This window comes from Nannobrachium achirus (genome assembly GCF_963921795.1).
Source record: "Nannobrachium achirus genome assembly, chromosome: 23".
Classification (NCBI taxonomy): Eukaryota; Metazoa; Chordata; class Actinopteri; order Myctophiformes; family Myctophidae; genus Nannobrachium; species Nannobrachium achirus.
Genome location: NC_137830.1, coordinates 48,333,230 through 48,356,024, shown reverse-complemented (window position 1 = coordinate 48,356,024; position 22,795 = coordinate 48,333,230). Strand labels below are relative to the sequence as shown.

At 38.7% G+C, this 22,795-nt stretch overlaps 1 protein-coding gene across 1 annotated transcript in view; it reads right to left on the bottom strand.

Moving 5' to 3' along the window:
- ncapd3 (non-SMC condensin II complex, subunit D3) overlaps nt 1-22,441 on the bottom strand; it is a gene marked incomplete at both ends in the record, with an annotated part of 78,785 nt that extends 56,344 nt beyond the window's left edge. The window contains 12 exons of the mRNA XM_080754406.1: nt 2,063-2,187; nt 3,997-4,122; nt 5,243-5,315; nt 6,175-6,308; nt 6,973-7,060; nt 7,287-7,348; nt 7,874-8,047; nt 10,307-10,470; nt 15,338-15,500; nt 15,875-16,068; nt 16,508-16,525; nt 22,390-22,441. Coding sequence (XP_080610532.1) covers nt 2,063-2,187; nt 3,997-4,122; nt 5,243-5,315; nt 6,175-6,308; nt 6,973-7,060; nt 7,287-7,348; nt 7,874-8,047; nt 10,307-10,470; nt 15,338-15,500; nt 15,875-16,068; nt 16,508-16,525; nt 22,390-22,441 — 1,373 coding nt within the window. The remainder of the gene's footprint in view (nt 1-2,062; nt 2,188-3,996; nt 4,123-5,242; nt 5,316-6,174; nt 6,309-6,972; nt 7,061-7,286; nt 7,349-7,873; nt 8,048-10,306; nt 10,471-15,337; nt 15,501-15,874; nt 16,069-16,507; nt 16,526-22,389) is intronic.
- Between the last annotated feature and the right edge of the window lie 354 nt (nt 22,442-22,795).

Sequence of the window (22,795 nt, the reverse complement as noted above, 5' to 3'; positions counted from 1 at the left end):
TTCCATTGATTGATCATTGAAGAATGTATTAGAAGTTTGCAATTGGAAAAGGTACAGTTTCATGACAGTACAAATCACTGGTCAGCTAAAAGGAGATCCTAGTAAACCTTACAGCTTATTTACACAGGAACCACTTTATGTATCTCATATAACATTGAAAGACAGATTGATACACTTAGGCCTGTTTTTGTCTATTTAATGTGGGTCTTTCTTGACGTGGTCTTTCTTTGCATTGATAGCTGGTGTTGTTACATGATGGTGGACAGTGCGTTTTGCTTTGTAAAGCGCGCTATGTTAAATGGACGTTTCGATTGGTTGCGCTGGTTGTGTCTTGTGTGGCTCTGTCTGTCAGCAGCGCACATCTATTTAATCCTTATATTGGCATTGGTTTGGAAGTCTTGGTTTGGAGTATGTGTGTAGTGCTAATTAGGTTAAGCCTACCCAGCGTGCTTGCCTTGTACACAGTCTGCTGTTCATTGTTAACCAGTTTTGTAAAAGAAAAAGAAGAATGAAAAAGGCATACAATTTGCGCGCATGTGCACGCGCGGGGGGGGGGGGGGGGGGGCGGTGGTGCGTCCCCGAAGGTCCGGTCCCTTGGGGCACGCATCGCCACTGTTACACACAGTATCTAATCTAATAACAACCGACCCGGAACCGTATCTAATACTAATCTAATAACAGCAGGAACCTGTGGGCTGACCGGGAACCGTCATTATACAGTATCTAATCTAATAACAACCGACCGGGAACCGTCATTATACAGTATCTAATCAAATAACAACCGACCCGGAACCGTCATTATACAGTATCTAATCAAATAACAACCGACCCGGAACCGTCATTAAACAGTATCTAATCTAATAACAACCGACCGGGAACCGTCATTATACAGTATCTAATCTAATAACAACCGACCCGGAACCGTCATTATACAGTATCTAATCAAATAACAACCGACCCGGAACCGTCATTATACAGTATCTAATCTAATAACAACCGACCCGGAACCGTCATTATACAGTATCTAATCTAATAACAACCGACCCGGAAGCGTCATTATACAGTATCTAATCTAATAACAACAGGCTGTGGATCAGGAACCTGTGGGACGACCCGGAACCGATTAATCGTGCATCCCTAGTCATAATCGTCGTAATTATTTACATGTAGAAATATGTTCATATATTTTCAGACATTTTCTTTATGATCAGTACTTAATTGAATTTTATACAATTAATTATTCAAATTGACATATGGAAAGACAGCAAGAATCATATACCGGTACTCATTACTCAGAAATACAGACAATATTTTCAAACATTTTCAAAAAAACTGTGGAAATAGCAGATCTACAAGCTCACATGCGATGTGACGCGTTGTGAGCTTGTAGATCTGCTATTTCCACTATCAATGTTAATTTTGAAGTATAAAGTTGTCAATTATGTCAAGTCATTTCTTTATATATTTAGGTTATGTGTCATATCTGTTGTTTTGTTAGCTCTGTTCTAGACAGATATGTGATTATCTGTCCTTGAAAACCAGATGGTTTATTCCTAATAAAGAACTTCAATATGTCTGCCATGTGCAACTTCAACTTCACAGCCTAAAAGCCAAACATATAAATATATATATTATTTGTTTCCTTTCTTGATGTACCTTGCTCTTTACTGTACTCTGTTCTTGTTTTTCTTTTATCTTTTTCATACTTTGTAAATAACCTTATACTGCTGTGCTGCCTCTGGGCAACTGAGTTTCCCCCTTAGGATACTAAAGGTATCTATCTATCTATCAATTAAATGGCAATGATTTGAGTGACAATGAAAGGTGGTGTAACGTGTCATGATGATGACAGGTGGAGTAACATGTCATGATGGTGACAGGTGGTGTAACAGGTGGTGTAACGTGTCATGATGGTGACAGGTGGTGTAACGGGTGGTGTAACGTGTCATGATGGTGACAGGTGGTGTAACAGGTGGAGTAACATGTCATGATGGTGACAGGTGGTGTAACGGGTCATGATGGTGACAGGTGGTGTAACGGGTCATGATGGTGACAGGCCTACCTGTGGTTCAGGAAAGAGGACTCCTCCCCCCCCTCTGCTCCACCCTCTGCTCCACCCTCTGCCATCCTCTCTGGCTGCTCCAGCAACACCATCACCACGTCGATGGAGAAGAGGCGTCGCACCATCTGTTAGAACAACACCACCCAACATAAAGTTTAAGTGTTTAAGAGCAGGGGCCTTCAGCAGGGGGTCCTAAGAGTTACTACAGGGGGTCCTCCAAATCATTTTCTGATAGGAACTTGTTTTTTGTTCCACGCTTTCTTATATTAACCACTTGAATCCTAGCGTCCATATTCTGAGAACTTTAGACAAAAATAGCAGATCTACAAGCTCACAACACCTTGGCGTTGTGAGTAGTGACCGACCGATATATCGGCCACCGATATGACCTTTTTGGCCATATCGGTATGCACCGATATGCACCGATATGCGACCGATATTACCGATATAACCGATATGCAACCGATATAACCGATAGAACTTTTTTTAGGGGCTAGTGAAAGTTACAAGTATGGTTTGTGCGATGTGAAATGTGATAATCACAGTAGAGTAATCCTTAATCATATTCCAAAATATTCAAGGGCTTTAGGAGACAAATGAGACTCCAGTCCAGTTAGAGCACAGCATATTGGAGGTATGTGGCTCTTTAATAAAGACTAAAAGGCCTGTTTTATATAGATGTATATATCGGTATCGTATCGTTATTGGTGATGGCTCCCCTCTCTAGAATCGGTATCGTATCGGATCACAAAAAAGTCTATCGGTCGGTCACTAGTTGTGAGCTTGCAGATCTGCTATGTTTTGGAGGGGAAAAAGAGCAAACTAAGTACAGAGTGAAAGTTCAAGTTTATTAAGTACTGACGTTCAAGTGGTTAAATATCTGAAAACACACATTAACATGAATCCAAAATTCACTGTCGATTGTGCTGTCAAACAATGAAACTATATCTATGAACAGGTTGTGGGGTCCCTGCTTCATCTCTCTCTCAACTAAGGGGTCCTTGGCCTGAAAACGTTGAAGACCCCTGGCATAGAGGGTATCTGCACATTTCTAAAGTGACCATTTAAGGACTTTTTAATGCCTCTAAAATGACTAATTAAACATTGGCCAGACGAGGCATTGTGAGCGTGTAGATCTGCTATTTTCACAATAGAAGCGTGTTATACAAAATGTAATGCCTCCTCAACTCTTAGTGCTCGTCAGGGTGGTGGTCCCCTGGGGGGGTCCCAGTTAAAATATGATTATTTTGGTGGTCGTGGACTGAAAAGGTTGAGAACCCTGTGAGATACCTCCCTCTACTCTCTAGCCATGAAGCGTCCTCTACATTAGCTTGGAACTCTTGGAGTAGTCAAAAAGACTACATTACCTTAGAACTCTAGTAGTCAAAGAGTCATAAACATTACCTTAGAACTCTAGTAGTCAAAGAGTCATAAACATTACCTTAGAACTCTAGTAGTCAAAGAGTCATAAACATTACCTTAGAACTCTAGTAGTCAAAGAGTCATAAACATTACCTTAGAACTCTAGTAGTCAAAGAGTCATAAACATTACCTTAGAACTCTAGTAGTCAAAGAGTCATAAACATTACCTTAGAACTCTAATAGTCAAAGAGTCATAAACATTACCTTAGAACTCTAGTAGTCAAAGAGTCTCTACATTACCTTAGAACTCTAGTAGTCAAAGAGTCATAAACATTACCTTAGAACTCTAGTAGTCAAAGAGTCATAAACATTACTTTAGAACTCTAGTAGTCAAAGAGTCTCTACATTACCTTAGAACTCTAGTAGTCAAAGAGTCTCTACATTACCTTAGAACTCTAGTAGTCAAAGAGTCATAAAGTGACCCTACATTAACATTACCTTAGAACTCTTAGAGTAGTCATAAAGCCTACATTACCTTGGAACTCTTGCTGTAGTCATAAAGCCTACATTACCTTGGAACTCTTGCTGTAGTCATAAAGCCACTTGACCAGCGTGGCGTACTCTGAACAGGGCAGCTGAGCCACCAAGACGCCCACCGCCTGAGAGCCATGGAGACGATACTCACTCTTCTCCACCATCTGAGAGAGTAGAGAGAGAGAGAGAGAGAGAGAGAGAGAGAGAGAGAGAGAGAGAGAGAGAGAGAGAGAGAGAGAGAGAGGGGGAGAGAGAGAGATAGAGAAAGAGAGTTAGATTCCATAAAAAGATAACACCATTCCTAACGTGCATACAGTATCTGTAGCATGGATGCTAGTTATAATCCAGCTATTCATAATCAAATACAATTGATTTTATCAAACATAATCAGGGGATTTTTTATCAAAAGGCAATCTCAAGAGTAAGTTTCTCTCCTCTGACTGGATACCATTTTTATTTTAGCCCACCTGAAAATGTATGTTGTGTTCATTAAAGAGATGAGGACTGTCCTGGAAGGGACCGAGTATTTCCCGGTGAACCTAAGCGCAAAGGTGGGGGCCGATGGGCAAGGAGGGTCGCGAGCTTATGAGAAACAACTAAAATAAGACCTTAAAACCTGGCGAAAACAGTTGCGTACATTAGCGGAAGATGACGATAAAGGAAATCATTAAATGGAAAACATTAAATTAAATTCTGAAAAGCCTACACGGCCTTAAAACATGGCAAACACTTCTGAAAATTAGGCTTCTAAGCCAACACTATAGCCTACTAAAACTAGTGAACCGCGATCTTCCCACACGTGAATAATTGTGGTTGTAAACAATAACACAGACGATATAAATCCTTAGTCTAGTTGTGGGAAGAAAAGGATATCATCATCATGGCCCCAAATAACCTTTAAATATCTTGCAATTGGCGACGAGTCTCTTACTAAATTTGCAAGAGCGCCTCTCATTCTCAATACATAAAGGCTAAGCTATATAACCTCTCCATCAGCAATAGTCAGTGGTGCGTGTTCCCCACACTCAAGCCCCCACCGTTGCGCTTAGGTTCACCGGGAAATACTCGGTCGCGTCCTGGAAGCAGAAGTACATACTGTATGTACATAACATAATGTATTATTATTATTATTATTATTATTAAAGAGATGAGGACTGACCTGGAAGCAGATGTACATAATGTATGTACATAACATAGTGTATTATTATTATTATTATAGAGATGAGGACTGACCTGGAAGCAGATGTACATAATGTATTATTATTATTATTATTATTAACTGACCTGGACGCAGATGTGTTGAATTAACACGGAGAGGAAGGGCAGAGCGACTTCCTTCAGCTCCTCCACCTTGTGACTGGAGGATGAACAACATAACATTAACATAATGTTACTGTACACACACATTAACATACTGTTACTGTAGAACCAACACCATGTGACTGCAGGATGGACAACAACAACAACAACAACAACACATTAACCCATTTAGGCCTAGAATTATTGAATGCTTTAACCAGTGAAAAATAGCAGATATACAAGCTCACAGCGCAGCACTCGGTGCGGCACTCAGAGCTTGTAGATCTGCTATTTTTGAAAAAAAGGCGTGAAAATCTTTGAATATATGTATTTTTAGAGCGAACGTTTGTAACTCAAATTTTGCTTCTGGGTGGTCCCTGGAACTAGATATTTTGAGATGCGGGTCCTTGGCCAAATACATATCATTTTGGGGGTCCTTCACATGAAAAGGTTTGAGAACCACTGACATAGTAGTCTCTCAAGAACAGACTAACTGAGCTCCAGTTAAGTGAAAAGGACCTTTTCTTTGACAATGGCTGGCCAGATTGCTGACATAGAAACACGGGGTTTTCAAAAAGTCTTAGAAGGATTCAAAAGACACTTATAGAATCGGGTCAAAATTCTAATTTTCACGATTTTTCAAAAATAGCAGATCTACAAGCTCGCTGTGAGCTTGTATATCTGCTATTTTTCAATAGTTAAAACATAAAATAATGATACACAAAATGTGTACCCGTTCTGAATAGACAAACACCAGCTCTCGGACACAGAGGACTTACCACATAAAGCTCAATGCCAGCTTTCTGACACAGAGGACAGTCTTACCAGATAAAGCTCAATGCCAGCTTTCTGACACAGAGGACAGTCTTACCAGATAAAGCTCAATGCCAGCTTTCTGGCACAGAGGACAGTCTTACCAGATAAAGCTCAATGCCAGCTCTCTGGCACGGAGGACGGTCTGACTGGGCAGAAGGAGAGACGGCTTCCCAGAACCAGCTTTACTCATCATTAAGATCACATAGAGGAGTCTGTGGAAGAGCCTGCGAACACACTGCGCACACGCACGCGCACACACGCACACGCACACACACACACACGCACACACACACACACACACACACACACACTATGATGACACACACACACACACACACGACTAGTGTAGATTTTGAAAGAAAATTTAGTTTTGGTCATAGTCTTTTGAATAAAAATCCAATTAGTTTTAGTCATATTTTAGTTGTAGTTGTCTTAAATGTTTTACTTACTAAATATCATATTTTAGTCGACTAAATCAACAGTTAATTGTAAAAAGCCACATGAGACCCTGAACCCTGATCCAAGAGACGTCCAACCCAAACCTACAGTTGATTGACGCCACAGAGCGTCTCAGAGACAGCGAGTGGCCGTGTCTCTCAATATATATATATATATATATATATATATATATATATATATATATATATATTCAAAAGAGTATAATATTAGCAGTATATTGTCATACCTCGGTCATGTCTCCATGGTTGGGGTTAAGGTCAGTAGTAGTACAGTATGTACAGTATATATATAGTGTATATATTCTGGGGTTAAGGTCAGTAGTAGTACAGTATGTACAGTATATATAGTGTATATATTCTGGCGTTAAGGTCAGTGGTAGTACAGTATGTACAGTATATTGTATATATAGTGTGTATATTATAGTGTATATATTGTCATACCTCGATCATGTCTCCATGGCTGGGGCTGCAGAGCAGAGATAAACCATGGAAGGCCAGCTCTGGAACCGTTCTGAGACGCTCCATTTCCCTGTAACACACACACACACACACACACACACACACACACACACACACACACACACACACACACACACACACACACACACACACACACACACACACACACACACACACACACACACACTTACACTTTTAGGGATGGGAGGATATCCTTATATGGTGATAAATGACTGTACGTTATTTTACATTACTTTTATCATCAATAAGAGGTCAAAGGTCAAAAGGTCACTTACTGTTTAGAGGAGAAGCTGACCTCTCCAAGGACGGGCTCAAAATAAATGAGCTTTATGAAGATCTGCATAAATGAAATGAAATAAAAACACAACATTAAAAACATCACACCAATAAAAATGAATAATTAATGATCCCTGTGCAGAGGATGGCGCTGTAGGTGCAGTACTGTGAGTGCAGTAGCTACCTGTGTGCAGTGGATGGCGCTGTAGAGCTGCAGTAGCTACCTGTGTACAGTGGATGGCGCTGTGGGTGCAGTAGCTACCTGTGTACAGTGGATGGCGCTGTAGGTGCAGTAGCTACCTGTGTACAGTGGATGGCGCTCTAGGTGCAGTAGCTACCTGTGTACAGTGGATGGCGCTGTAGAGCTGCAGTAGCTACCTGTGTACAGTGGATGGCGCTGTGGGTGCAGTAGCTACCTGTGTACAGTGGATGGCGCTGTGGGTGCAGTAGCTACCTGTGTACAGTGGATGGCGCTGTAGAGCTGCAGTAGCTACCTGTGTACAGTGGATGGCGCTGTAGAGCTGCAGTAGCTACCTGTGTACAGTGGATGGCGCTGTGGGTGCAGTACTGTAGGTGCAGTAGCTACCTGTGTGCAGTGGATGGCGCTCTGCTTTCTGTCCTTCAGAGAGAACCTCCCCAGCAGTCTCAGCAGGCTGTGCAGCAGCACAACGACTCCATATCTGATCTTCACCAAGTCCTGGGTGGAGATGTGGACCACCTGCTCCTCCTGGTCCTCATCCTCATCCTCAACATCCTCTCCCTGAGAACACACAACCAGAGATAGAAAACACTGGACACCTATAGCACATTTTGGAACAATGGAGTGAATACACAGTGAATATTACTAGTGGATTACTAGTCTTGCATAGACGTCTCCTGCTAGACACTGCATTGTGCAGTGATGCGCGGTACGGCCACGATGCGGCGCGGTCATAGCGATTTCTTTAAGTATAATGAATAAGCTTCAACAAACTAGTTCACATGAACGATATAGATGTAACTAAGATATTCGATTGGGTACATATATTTTAAATGGGCAAAATTACAATTAAAATATATTTTATGTTGAGAGCGAGCCTATGGTTCCACAACTTCCTGGTCAGTGCGAGGTACCCAAGATGCACTGCTCTCTCTCTCTCTCTGTCCTCTGCCTGTTTCAGAGGATTAAACTAATTCAAACATGTATTTTCAGGGGAAAAAACCCTGTTTTGCACTGTAACTACTGTACTTGTATGTTCCTTTTTATTAATATCACGTAGATGTTTTTCTTTTGGTACTTTAAATAGCAATAATGAGGCTATGACAATGACATGGGGTGGGACTTTTTTCCCATTCACATCCATTATAAAAATATTCTTCCCTGGCTTTGTTGTCCCACCTAGTAACAGAACGACATTTGGTGGAACTTGACAAAGAGTAGGCGGGTTTCTGAACTGACCACAGCCCTCCTAAGAGACGCAGGCTGAGTTGAAAGAAACTGTGCTGTTTTAGTTTGAACACAATTTGAAAAGTGGTGAAGTTGTCCTTTAATGTTTTCCTCTAGTCCAGTGGTTCTCAACCTTTTCTTTCCGCGACCCCCTAAATAATCATATTTGAACTGGGGACCCTCTAAATAATCATATTCAACCTGGGGACCCCCCACCCTGACGAGCACTAAGAGTTGAGGCATTACATTTTGTATAACACGGTTCTATTGTGAAAAGAGCAGATCTACATGCTCACAACGAGCATGAAGATTGGCTATTTTCACAATTTCTGCCTCTAGAGGTATTAAAAAGTCACTTTAGAAATGTGCAGATACCCTCTATACACTTACATTTTATGTTGGTTTGTTCACTGTTGAGTGAGAAAACAATGTTGCACATTAAGTTAATCATCTGGGGACCCCCAAAAATAATTTGGGTCCCGACCCACAGGTTGAGAACCACTGCTCTAGGCACACATGAACCCGTTCAGCCAATCACAAGCCTCCGACAAGGCATCTCCTATGGACACAATAATCTCCTCCAGTACCTTGACAATGTTACAGCAACAAATCCATGCTCAACCTTCTACCAGCCAATATCGCCATCTACTGGGCTTTTATCACATTTAAAATGTCTCCTCTGACAGCACAGGAATGATGTGAAATGGTTTAAATCTCTAACAGAACATTAATGATGTGAAATGGTTTAAATCTCTTTAACAGAATATTAATGATGTGAAATGGTTTAAATCTCTAACAGAACATTAATGATGTGAAATGGTTTAAATCTCTAACAGAACATTAATGATGTGAAATGGATTAAATCTCTAACAGAACATTAATGATGTGAAATGGATTAAATCTCTAACAGAACATTAATGATGTGAAATGGATTAAATCTCTTTAACAGAACATTAATGATGTGAAATGGTTTAAATCTCTAACAGAACATTAATAATGTGAAATGGTTTAAATCTCTTTAACAGAACATTAATGATGTGAAATGGATTAAATCTCTAACAGAACATTAATGATGTGAAATGGTTTAAATCTCTAACAGAACATTAATGATGTGAAATGGTTTAAATCTCTTTAACAGAATATTAATGATGTGAAATGGTTTAAATCTCTTTAACAGAATATTAATAATGTGAAATGGTTTAAATCTCTTTAACAGAACATTAATGATGTGAAATGGATTAAATCTCTAACAGAACATTAATGATGTGAAATGGTTTAAATCTCTAACAGAACATTAATGATGTGAAATGGTTTAAATCTCTTTAACAGAATATTAATGATGTGAAATGGTTTAAATCTCTAACAGAACATTAATGATGTGAAATGGATTAAATCTCTAACAGAACATTAATGATGTGAAATGGTTTAAATCTCTAACAGAACATTAATGATGTGAAATGGATTAAATTTCTAACAGAACATTAATGATTCCAAGTCTCCAGTTATTGCTTTTATTTTTTATGTTTTCCCAATCCAATTCATATAAAATGATATAATATGCATGCTAGTTTATGATATGCATAGTTTAAATACCTGAGATGCAGCGATGGTAGTTTTGTGTCTCTTGCCGTCGGACTGGGAGCTCTTCAAGACTTCCTTCTTGCGTTTCTTGTTAGAATCCTGTGGCCAGCAGTGAGACCAGATGTCTACGCACGCATCAAACAACACCTGGTGGAAGGCCTTGTTCACAATGCTCCCTGCAGAGCACACACACACACACACACACACACACACACACACACACACACACACACACACACACACACACACACACACACACACACACACACACACACACACACACACACACACACACACACACACACACACACACACAATGAATACACATCAAACAGCACCTGGTGGTAGGGGTGGGCGATATGGAAAAATACAATATCACAATATTTTCCCAAGCTGTATCACGATACACGATTTTATCACGATTTTCTTTTTCACGTTGGTTTTTATGGTTATTTTTCAAGGTACTTGACCCTCTGGGTTCCTTCCTTTTGGGAGGTCTAAATTGAACTTTACAAGTACTCTGACAGTATACAAATTAAACCAAATGGACCCGTCAGAGTTAAGTGGAGACCTTGACATTTTAAAGTTTGAGAACTACTGATTTAGACCAAAATGCAGGTTTATATTGAATTCTGCAATGAATCTCTCTATTAACAATTCAACAGGATTTTTTACAAGGCTCCCTCAATTGTATTGAAACCTTTATTTATTCTCGAAAAGAGCATTGAGGTTCACCCTCATTTGCAATGCTGACGAGATTACATACAAGAAGATCAACAATTAGCATACAAATATATAAAAAAACAAAAACATCATAGACATTTAGTAAGTTATCACGATATACACGATATCTCTGAAAATGCATATCGTGGAGACATTGTATCGTCTCAACGATATTTATCACCATATCGCCCACCCCTACCTGGTGGAAAGCCTTGTTCACGATGCTGCCTACAAAACACACACACACTTATTTGGCGGGCCTTGATGGAACGTTGGATTTTACACTTCACATGCTGGAAATACCTACAGGCTCACAAGGTGCATTCATTGTGTGAGCCTGTAGATGGGCAACACCCGAGCACAACCAAACATAAAATGGATCTGATCTCTCCACTGGTCCCTCTCTAACATTTAAATATAGTTTTTATTTGTTGATTAATGTTGACTCTCACCATGAACAGCCAGCAGCAGCAGGTATATTATAGACTAGTATATATTATATATACTGTATGTATCTAACAGTGTATCTAATAGTGATTAACAGTGATTAAATAGTGATTAATGTTCTCTCTCGCCATTATAGACTAGTCTAGTATATATTATATATACTGTATGTATCTAACAATGACTAATGTTATCTCTCACCATGAACAGCCAGCAGCAGTAGGTATATTATAGACTAGTATATATTATATAAACAGTGTTTAAATAGTGAGTAATGTCATCTCTCACCATGAACAGCCAGTAACAGCAGGTAGTGGGAGGTATAGATATTTATAGTAATGGTACAGTAGAGGTATAGATATGTATAGTAATGGTATAGTAGAGGTATAGATATGTATAGTAATGGTATAGTAGAAGTATAGATATGTATAATAATGGTACAGTAGAGGTATAGATATGTATAGTAATGGTATAGTAGAGGTATAGATATGTATATGTATAGTAATGGTATAGTAGAAGTATAGATATGTATAGTAATGGTATAGTAGAAGTATAGATATGTATAGTAATGGTATAGTAGAAGTATAGATATGTATAGTAATGGTATAGTAGAGGTATAGATATGTATAGTAATGGTATAGTAGAAGTATAGATATGTATAGTAATGGTATAGTAGAAGTATAGATATGTATAGTAATGGTATAGTAAAGGTATAGATATGTATAGTAATGGTATAGTAGAGGTATAGATATGTATAGTAATGGTATAGTAGAAGTATAGATATGTATAGTAATGGTATAGTAGAAGTATAGATATGTATAGTAATGGTATAGTAGAAGTATAGATATGTATAGTAATGGTATAGTAGAAGTATAGATAATAATAATAATAATAATAATAGCTTGGATTTATATAGCGCTTTTCTAAATACCCAAAGCGCTGAACAACAAAGGAAAACAAACTTTATTAGAATAAAAACAGTAAATTCAGTAAGTTCAACAATTAAAAAGATAAAAGTCAGTCGGGGACTCTGGGCATAGATTCCAGACCTCAGCTGGGGTAGGCTATCCTGAAGAGGTGGGTTTTGAGTGAGGTTTTGAAGGAGGGGAGGGAGGGAGCGCTTCTAAGGTGGTTGGGGAGAGCGTTCCAGAGGGTGGGGGCAGAGACAGATATGTATAGTAATGGTATAGTAGAGTATAGATATGTATAGTAATGGTATAGTAGAAGTATAGATATGTATAGTAATGGTATAGTAGAGGTATAGATATAGATATGTATAGTAATGGTATAGTAGAAGTATAGATATGTATAGTAATGGTATAGTAGAAGTATAGATATGTATAGTAATGGTATAGTAGAAGTATAGATATGTATAGTAATGGTATAGTAGAAGTATAGATATGTATAGTAATGGTATAGTAGAAGTATAGATATGTATAGTAATGGTATAGTAGAAGTATAGATATGTATAGTAATGGTATAGTAAAGGTATAGATATGTATAGTAATGGTATAGTAGAGGTATAGATATGTATAGTAATGGTATAGTAGAAGTATAGATATGTATAGTAATGGTATAGTAGAAGTATAGATATGTATAGTAATGGTATAGTAGAAGTATAGATATGTATAGTAATGGTATAGTAGAAGTATAGATATGTATAGTAATGGTATAGTAGAGTATAGATATGTATAGTAATGGTATAGTAGAAGTATAGATATGTATAGTAATGGTATAGTAGAGGTATAGATATAGATATGTATAGTAATGGTATAGTAGAAGTATAGATATGTATAGTAATGGTATAGTAGAAGTATAGATATGTATAGTAATGGTATAGTAGAAGTATAGATATGTATAGTAATGGTATAGTAGAAGTATAGATATGTATAGTAATGGTATAGTAGAAGTATAGATATGTATAGTAGAAGTATAGATATGCATAGTAATGGTATAGTAAAGGTATAGATATGTATAGTAATGGTATAGTAGAGGTATAGATATGTATAGTAATGGTATAGTAGAAGTATAGATATGTATAGTAATGGTATAGTAGAAGTATAGATATGTATAGTAATGGTATAGTAGAAGTATAGATATGTATAGTAATGGTATAGTAGAAGTATAGATATGTATAGTAATGGTATAGTAGAGGTATAGATATAGATATGTATAGTAATGGTATAGTAGAAGTATAGATATGTATAGTAATGGTATAGTAGAAGTATAGATATGTATAGTAATGGTATAGTAGAAGTATAGATATGTATAGTAATGGTATAGTAGAAGTATAGATATGTATAGTAATGGCGGGGCGGCATAGCTCAGGGGTAGAGAAACTGGTATTAGAGCACGAAGGGTATAAATCCCGAAGGGTTCCCAGTTCGAATCCGGGCTCCCCCTGAATTAATGTCGAAGGGTCCTTGGGCAAGACTCTGAACCCCTAATTGCCTCCGGTGAGTAGGTTGGTGCCTTGCATGGCTTCCTCCGCCACCGGTGTATGAATGTGTGTGTGAATGGGTGAATGTAATGCACAATCTATGTAAAGCGCTTTGGATTAAAAGCGCTATATAAATGCACCATTTACCATTTACCATTTATAGTAGAAGTATAGATATGTATAGTAATGGTATAGTAAAGGTATAGATATGTATAGTAATGGTATAGTAGAGGTATAGATATGTATAGTAATGGTATAGTAGAAGTATAGATATGTATAGTAATGGTATAGTAGAGGTATAGATATGTATAGTAATGGTATAGTAGAAGTATAGATATGTATAGTAATGGTATAGTAGAAGTATAGATATGTATAGTAATGGTTTGATTGATTGATTGAAGGCTTTATTAGAAGTTTGCATAGGAAAATGTACAGATTCATGACGGTACAGTTCACTGGTACAAGGTCTACTAAAAGGAGATCCATGAAAAGACTAAGCTTATTTCAACAGGAAACCATTAAAGTATCTCATATAACATTGAATGACAGACAAATAGAACACAGTACTATGCAGTAGATATGTAAAGAAAAAAGAAAACAGTAGGTCTATACAATCAGTAAGTACAGTATATACAATATATACAGGGAAGGGGCAGGTAACAGTAAGTCTAAACAATCAGTATGTACAGTATATACAAGGAAGGGGCAGGGAGGGTAGGTATGGTATAGTAGAAGTATAGATATGTATAGTAAAGGTATAGATATGTATAGTAATGGTATAGTAGAGGTATAGATATGTATAGTAATGGTATAGTAGAAGTATAGATATGTATAGTAATGGTATAGTAGAGGTATATATATGTATAGTAATGGTATAGTAGAAGTATAGATATGTATAGTAATGGTATAGTAGAGGTATAGATATGTATAGTAATGGTATAGTAGAAGTATAGATATGTATAGTAATGGTATAGTAGAGGTATAGATATGTATAGTAATGGTATAGTAGAAGTATAGATATGTATAGTAATGGTATAGTAGAAGTATAGATATGTATAGTAATGGTATAGTAGAAGTATAGATATGTATAGTAATGGTATAGTAGAAGTATAGATATGTATAGTAATGGTATAGTAGAGGTATAGTTATGTATAGTAATGGTATAGTAGAAGTATAGATATGTATAGTAATGGTATAGTAGAAGTATAGATATGTATAGTAATGGTATAGTAGAAGTATAGATATGTATAGTAATGGTACAGTAGAAGTATAGATATGTATAGTAATGGTATAGTAGAAGTATAGATATGTATAGTAATGGTATAGTAGAGGTATAGATATGTATAGTAATGGTACAGTAGAAGTATAGATATGTATAGTAATGGTATAGTAGAAGTATAGATATGTATAGTAATGGTATAGTAAACAGGACTCACCATGAACAGCCAATAGCAGCAGGTAGTGGGAGGCGGCCTGCAGGGCCAACAGTCTCTGTTGGACGCTGGCGTTCTTAGCTTTCCCTCCCAGGACCAGGAATCCTAGCACCGCTACCAGAGTCTTCACTGAGACCCCGTTCTCTCCAAACAACACCCATATACTCTGTAATGTAATGAACAACACCCATATACTCTGTAATGTAATGAACAACACCCATATACTCTGTAATGTAATGAACAACACCCATATACTCTGTAATGCAAAACAGTAAATCATTCAGATCGGTGCCCTGGTCACGTGTTGTCACCCGCCACAACTACTGTATATAAAAGGGGGCAGGTCACAAACGATGTCAACTGGTGGAGGCCGACTGTGGTCTAAACATGGTACCATAAAATCTTTACCCTAACCCTAAATATGGTACCATACAATCTTTACCCTAACCCTAAACATGGTACCATACAATCCTTTATGTGTTTCAAAGTGAACACGTAGGAGCAATGCTGTTGTGCTGACTTTTATTGTTGTGAACTGACCTGCGTGGAGTCTTCATCAGCCTCAGTGGTTGCTCCAGCCTCAGTGGTCGCTCCATCCTCAGACAGCTGGGCCAGCAGAGCCTTGTAGAGGCTCCTGAAGCCCTGCAGTCCACCGGCCACAATGTCCTCCTCCAAACCTCCATCCAGAGAGCAGGACTCTGTGAAGTCCACGTCCCACAGAGAGTCCACCCACACTGTGGAGAGGAGACAACAACACGTAGGGCTGTCACAATTATTACATAATCGTCTAATCGTCATTATTTGACATAATAGTGATTATTTTTCACAATCGTCATAATCGTTTCCATGTAAAAAATAGTGGAAATAGCAGATCTACAAGCTCACAACGCGTCGCATCGCGACGCGTTGTGAGCTTGTAGATCGGCTATTTCCACTATCAATGTTCTTTTTTAAGTATGAAGTTGTCAAATATGTCAGTAATTTCTTATCCGTATATTTAGGTTGTGTCATATCTACCATGTGCAACTTCAAAGCCTAAAAGCCAAACAGAAATGTAATTATCAACGACAACGACAAATACACAATTAAATCGTTAATCGCCAATTATTTGAGTGACAATTAATCGTCATGTAAAATGTCATATCGTGACAGCCCTACACACACATTCATTACACAGAGAGTCCACCCACACTGTGGAGAGGAGACAACACCACACAAATTCATTACAGAGAGTCCACCCACACTGTGGAGACAACACAACACACACACATTCATCAACTTACAGTACAATGTAGGCATTTAAGCGAGGACGCTAACACAAGGTAATACTACATCAGATGCATAGAAATAAATAGTAATAATAAGATAATAGGATCACAGCTAAACCAAGTAAAATCAGAGTCCAACAGTCAAATATATAAAAAAAAACTAGAAACACTCTGTCAAGGTGCCAACTTGCATCTTGTGCACAACTATGCCATGAGTGACATCACCACTGGCATCACCAGTGGCATCACCAGGAATGCTGGTCCTTCGTTGGCTGTTAAAGGACCACTTCACCTCTGGGACAACTAGATCTTATTTTATTGTTGTTTGGGACACAATCAACACAATCCTGAGTTATGTTTTGTATTCAATCTGTGTTTTGAGATATTTTAGTATTTCAGCTGTGCTAGTGATGCATTTTGCATCATATGATGCATTTTGCATCATCATGCTGCATCATATGATGCAAAATGCATCACTAGCACAGCTGAAATACTAAAATATCTCAAAACACAGATTGAACACAACAAATAACTCAGGATTAATAATAATAATAATAATAATAAAGCTTTATTTGTATAGCACCTTTCATGACATGAAATGCAGCTCAAAGTGCTTTACAGAGCAGAAAATGAAGCACAGTTACTTAACAGAAAAAATAAAATACACATGAATACAATAAAGCAGAACAATAAAAACATAAAACATTGAAGAACAATTTCAGAACAGTGTGGACGTCAATAGCATCAAGGAGATAAAAAAATTAATTCAGCTAAAAGCAAGAGTAAAGAAATAGGTCTTGAGCTGTGCTTTAAAGCTATCCACAGAGGCTGCCTGTCTTAGGTGTAGTGGGAGTTTATTCCAAACTGTCGGTCCGTAGAAGCAGAAAGCTGCTTCACCATATTTTTTATATTTCATTTTAGGCACATCGAGTAGGTCAGCACTAGAAGACCTGAGTGGGCGGTTTGGAACGTATCTATGCAGGCAGTCATAGAGGTACGAAGGTGCCAGACCATTTAGAGCTTTATAAACAAGTAAAATAATTTTAAAATCAATCCTAAAAACAACCGGGAGCCAGTGTAGCGACGCTAAGACTGGAGTAATATGTTCTCTCATCTTAGCTTTAGTTAAAACTCTGGCTGCCGCATTTTGAACAAGTTGCAAACTGTCAGTTGTTTTCTTTGGCAGACCAGAGAGAAGTGCGTTGCAGTAATCAAGCCGAGAGAAAACAAAAGCGTGGATCAGCGTTTTTGCATCGTCCAATGTTAGATAGGCTCTAATTCGCGCAATATTTCTAAGGTGAAAGAAGGCAATCTTGGTGACATGATTAATGTGTGTATTAAAATTCAATTCAGCGTCAATGATCACTCCCAGGTTCTTTACAGAAGTGTTACTTTCTTTAGACAGGTTACCAAGTCTACTTATTATTGATTCTCTCTGCGCAGTAGAACCAATTATGAGAACTTCTGTCTTGTCCTCATTTAGTTTGAGAAAGTTCTCACTCATCCAGCATTTTATGCTAGACACACACGTCAGCAATGGGTCTAGAGCACAGGGGTCGTCCGGAGCTACCGAAAGGTACAGCTGGGTGTCATCAGCATAGAAATGGAAATTCACACCGTGAGCGGAAATAAGTTCTCCCAGCGGCAGTATATAGAGGGAGAATAATAAAGGACCAAGAATTGAGCCCTGTGGAATACCAGAGCAGATGTTGTGTTTGTTTGACTCAAAGTCAGCTAGATTAACAAAGTAGCTTCTGCCTGTTAGGTAGGAGTAAAACCAGGACAAAGCTGTGCCTGACAGCCCTACCCAGTGTTCAAGACGTTGTATTAGAATTGTATGGTCAATTGTGTCAAAAGCCGCTGTTTGATCCAGCAGTAGGAGAACGGATACATTTTTGTTATCAGCAGACACCCTAAGATCATTAATTACTTTTAAAAGTGCAGTTTCTGTGCTGTGTCCTTTCCTGAAGCCGGATTGGAATTTGTTGTGCACCTTATTGTTCTGCAGAAATACATCCAATTGATGAAAGATAATTTTTTCTAGGACCTTGCCCAGAAAAGGCAAATTGGAAATGGGTCTATAATTACACAGCATGGACGGGTCGAGGTTGTGTTGATTGTGTCCCAAACAACAATAAAATAAGATCTGGTTGTACCAGAGGTGAAGTGGCCCTTTAATGATGACGCTGACAGAAATGCTGGTCCCGGATTGGGCCACGGGATTAAAGTTATACCATGTAACTTTTTTTATAAAACAAATCTTAAAATGGTCCGAACTGTTAAATCGCTAAAGTTTTAGAACCCCCACTCCGTTATTTTCAGCTTCAAAAGCCTTCTCTTTATATGTTTTCTATGAGCCGTGAGGGGGGGAGAATTTCGCGGCAAAATGACGTCATCATACTACCGGCCAATCACAGCGAGGGTTATACACTGCCGGCCAATCACAGCGCATCTTGGAGTGGGGTCGCTAGGGCGGCCATATTTGTAGTCTCCCGTGTGTCTGTATACTCGGTTGCACAGGGAGGCATGGGTGAAGGAGTGTATCTCCGGAATGGCTGAACGCACAGGAACCAGGGACCCAGGGACCCCTCAAAAGATAGATTTCGGCGAGGTGGAGGCAGACGCGGGGGTGTGAGAACCGAAAAACGTCCGAAAGACGCAGACGCGACCGAGGTGTGCCATAGAGCTACTGACCACAAGTTGAGCAACTTACACAGTATAGCTTTAAACAAAGAAGGACACACCAACATAAATACACAGCACTTGAGCACTCTGCTGGTGCAAGTATGATCTGCAGTGAAACTATACACAGTATAGGATGTCAGGTCAACAATGACTGGGCATCAGTCTACAATCTACATAAAATGCCATCTAAATGACATTTTAACCAGTTTGCATACGCGAGTCCGAAGAGATGAATCTTTAGATTACAGCAGAAGATCTGGGAGTCTACAGTTCTAACTGCAATGGGGAGTTTGTTCCACACACAGTTAGGGAGCCAGAATGGAGAAGAGTTTGGGACGAGTGGAGCGTTGTTTGTCCCACATGTTTTAGAGAAGGTTCTGAAGGGAGAAGAGTTTGGTTGTCCCACATGTTTTATAGAAGGTTCTGAAGGGAGAAGAGTTTGGTTGTCCCACATGTTTTATAGAAGGTTCTGAAGGGAGAAGAGTTTGGTTGTCCCACATGTTTTAGAGAAGGTTCTGAAGGGAGAAGAGTTTGGTTGTCCCACATGTTTTATAGAAGGTTCTGAAGGGAGAAGAGTTTGGTTGTCCCACATGTTTTAGAGAAGGTTCTGAAGGGAGAAGAGTTTGGTTGTCCCACATGTTTTATAGAAGGTTCTGAAGGGAGAAGAGTTTGGTTGTCCCACATGTTTTATAGAAGGTTCTGAAGGGAGAAGAGTTTGGTTGTCCCACATGTTTTACAGAAGGTTCTGAAGGAGAAGAGTTTGGTTGTCCCACATGTTTTACAGAAGGTTCTGCCAGCTTCCCTGTGTTATCTGATCTGAAGTACTCTGCTCTTCATCACCTGAACAACAACTCTAGTAGCGAACAGACCTGCTGCAGATAAACAGGATGGTACCTTTAAACACATTTTAAACCGGAGGCTTGTTTGCATATTATTTAAAATGGTTTTCAGAAAAAAATAATCTGACTGTTATTTGTCCCAAAAGTGACTGCAAATGATTGCTATGTTTCAAAAAGCTTATAGCTTATATAACAAGCAGATAAGGATGCAACGTGACATGCTGTTCACACAATGCTGTTCCCCCTCTGACTGTATATTATGTTCCATTATCTTAAAGGTGATACACCATGCATTTAAAAAGTATTTACGTCATATTGTTTAATTTGTTTATGTCCCAAAAACGTTGTTCAAAAGGTTTGAGGCTAAATTACCACTCCTGAATAGAGAGCCTCTCTCATTTTTGAATCGCTCTCAGAGCATTTCAGCTGCAGTACCACCTTTGGCCTGAACTTTTGAAAAAAAAAATATTTGAAAAAAGATTTTTTTTTTTGAAAAAAAAAATGTTTTTTTTTTGTTTGTTTTTTTATTTATGATGACGTCACAATCGGCAGATGACGTCACAATCGGCAGCAAATCTGGATAGCCTGTTTTGAGAACCCGTGGGATACTTTTAACCTTCGCCTTCTCAAAACCAGAGAAAGACACAACGGTCAGAAATGGGACTTTGTGAGGATAGAAAAAAAAGGTTTTAAAATAGGAAAAGTGAAATTTCATGGTGTATCACCTTTAAACCATTTTTATTATATTTTCACACTTACTTCCGCAAGAACGTAAACGTATGTTTTCTCATGCCAATAAAGCTCATTTGAATTTAAATTGAGATTGTATATATTTTGTGATAAGAACTCTCTCTTTTTTTTGCATCCATATTCTTGAGGGAACATTCACTGAAAATAGCCGATCTACAAGCTCGGCTATTTCCTGCCAAGAGGTTTGGTGTGGAGGTGAAAGAAAGAGCAAGAATACAGAACCAAAAGGTCAAGTTCAAACAAACAAACAAACAAACAGGAATTTAAACACCAGTGATGATAGTACTGGAGATTATGTATTACCAGTAAGACTCCCTAATCGGGAGATAAGCGACCGTCAGGTCGCAGCGTCATTTTAGGCCAAAATGTGTAGGAGCAGTGTCCAAAAATGTTTTTGAAAAGATTGGCCTGATGGTGGCGCTATATGGGACAGATCCATGTTGATGACATGGGTGTAGACATACCGTGTAGCGATTTGCGCGATTTTAGGGCAAAATCTGTAGGAGTAGTGTCCAAAAATGTGTTTGAAAAAATCGGCCTGAAGGTGGCGCTAAATGGGACAGATCCATGTGGATGACATGAGTGTAGAGCAAGTGTGTACCGATTTGCGTGATTTTAGGGCAAAAATTGTAGGAGCAGAGTCCAAAAATGTGTTTTGCAAGAATCGGCCTCATGGTGGCGCTAGAAGAGGGCCATGTGAGAGGCGGCCATGGCGGAGGTTGTGGTTTGGCAGGCAAGGAGTGTGTATGCAAAATTTGGCATGGATCGGAGCAACGGTTGCGGAGATATGAGCAGGGCAAAAGTGTGACGTGTGACAGACTGACTGACTGACAGACTGACTGACTGACTGACAGACAGACTGACGGACACCTAGTCGAGGTTTTGACAGTAATGTATAGAGATAATTACTATTTATTTCACCAAAATGTATCATTTGCAGCAACTTTAAATGCTGATGAAGTCTTACTGCAGCTGTGTTGTGTTTGTTATTGAACCTGTAGTTTTCTACCTGAAGTGGAAAAAACAAACTACAAAGTCAGCCTAGGGTTGCATAATGCATAGAATATAAACCTCTCTAAACGTGTTGTGTGTAGTTTAGTTGTCATTGTTTTCAATTCATCTTCAGTCTTGTGGTCCTGTCTTTCTGACAGCTTGTAATAATGTGTGCAGTTAAACTGTGTAAAATGTCTTCATTTGTAAGTCAATTCCATTCCAGTTATGATGAAATAATGTCTTATGGAAAATACAGAATACAGTCTATTCCACACTGTAATACAGCATAGGCCTACAGTATATTCCTAACTGTAATAGCACTAGTAGCACTGCAGTATATATTCCAACCAAAGTTATTGAAAGCTAACCTGCTAGCTAATGCTAAGGAAAACACAAGCGTTCAGATTAACAACGAATAACAAGGTGGAAAAAAACGCCTTGAATCAAAACGGCGTCATGTTTTCATAAATCTCGACCTTATAGAAGACATCATTTATAATGTTTAATGTTTAATGTTTACCTTGAGGAAGCTCTGATAACTTTAGAAAGTCCAGCGCTCTGATAACCTCCATGTTGTTTTGAATCCTCCCGCCGGACAGAGTGAAGATGACACAGTGCAGCAGCGCTGAAGTTGTCGTTAGAAACGACCGTCATGGATCCACCTCAACGCGGTTTGGAGCTTTTTAGCCAATTTGCCACGTACGTCCAGACAAACGTTCACATTTAAAAAATAAAGTGCTTAATAAAAGTCCTAGAATGTTATAATATGGTCCGCTTAGGCAAAACTGCCCGTATCTCCCGTATTGTTTAATAAGAAGCATTTTAATGCCATCGACGATCATTTTCTAGGATTTTTCTCAACCTTCAACTACGCGATCCCATCGGTTGTGAGCGGTACTGCACTATGAATAGATTCAAACCCCGTT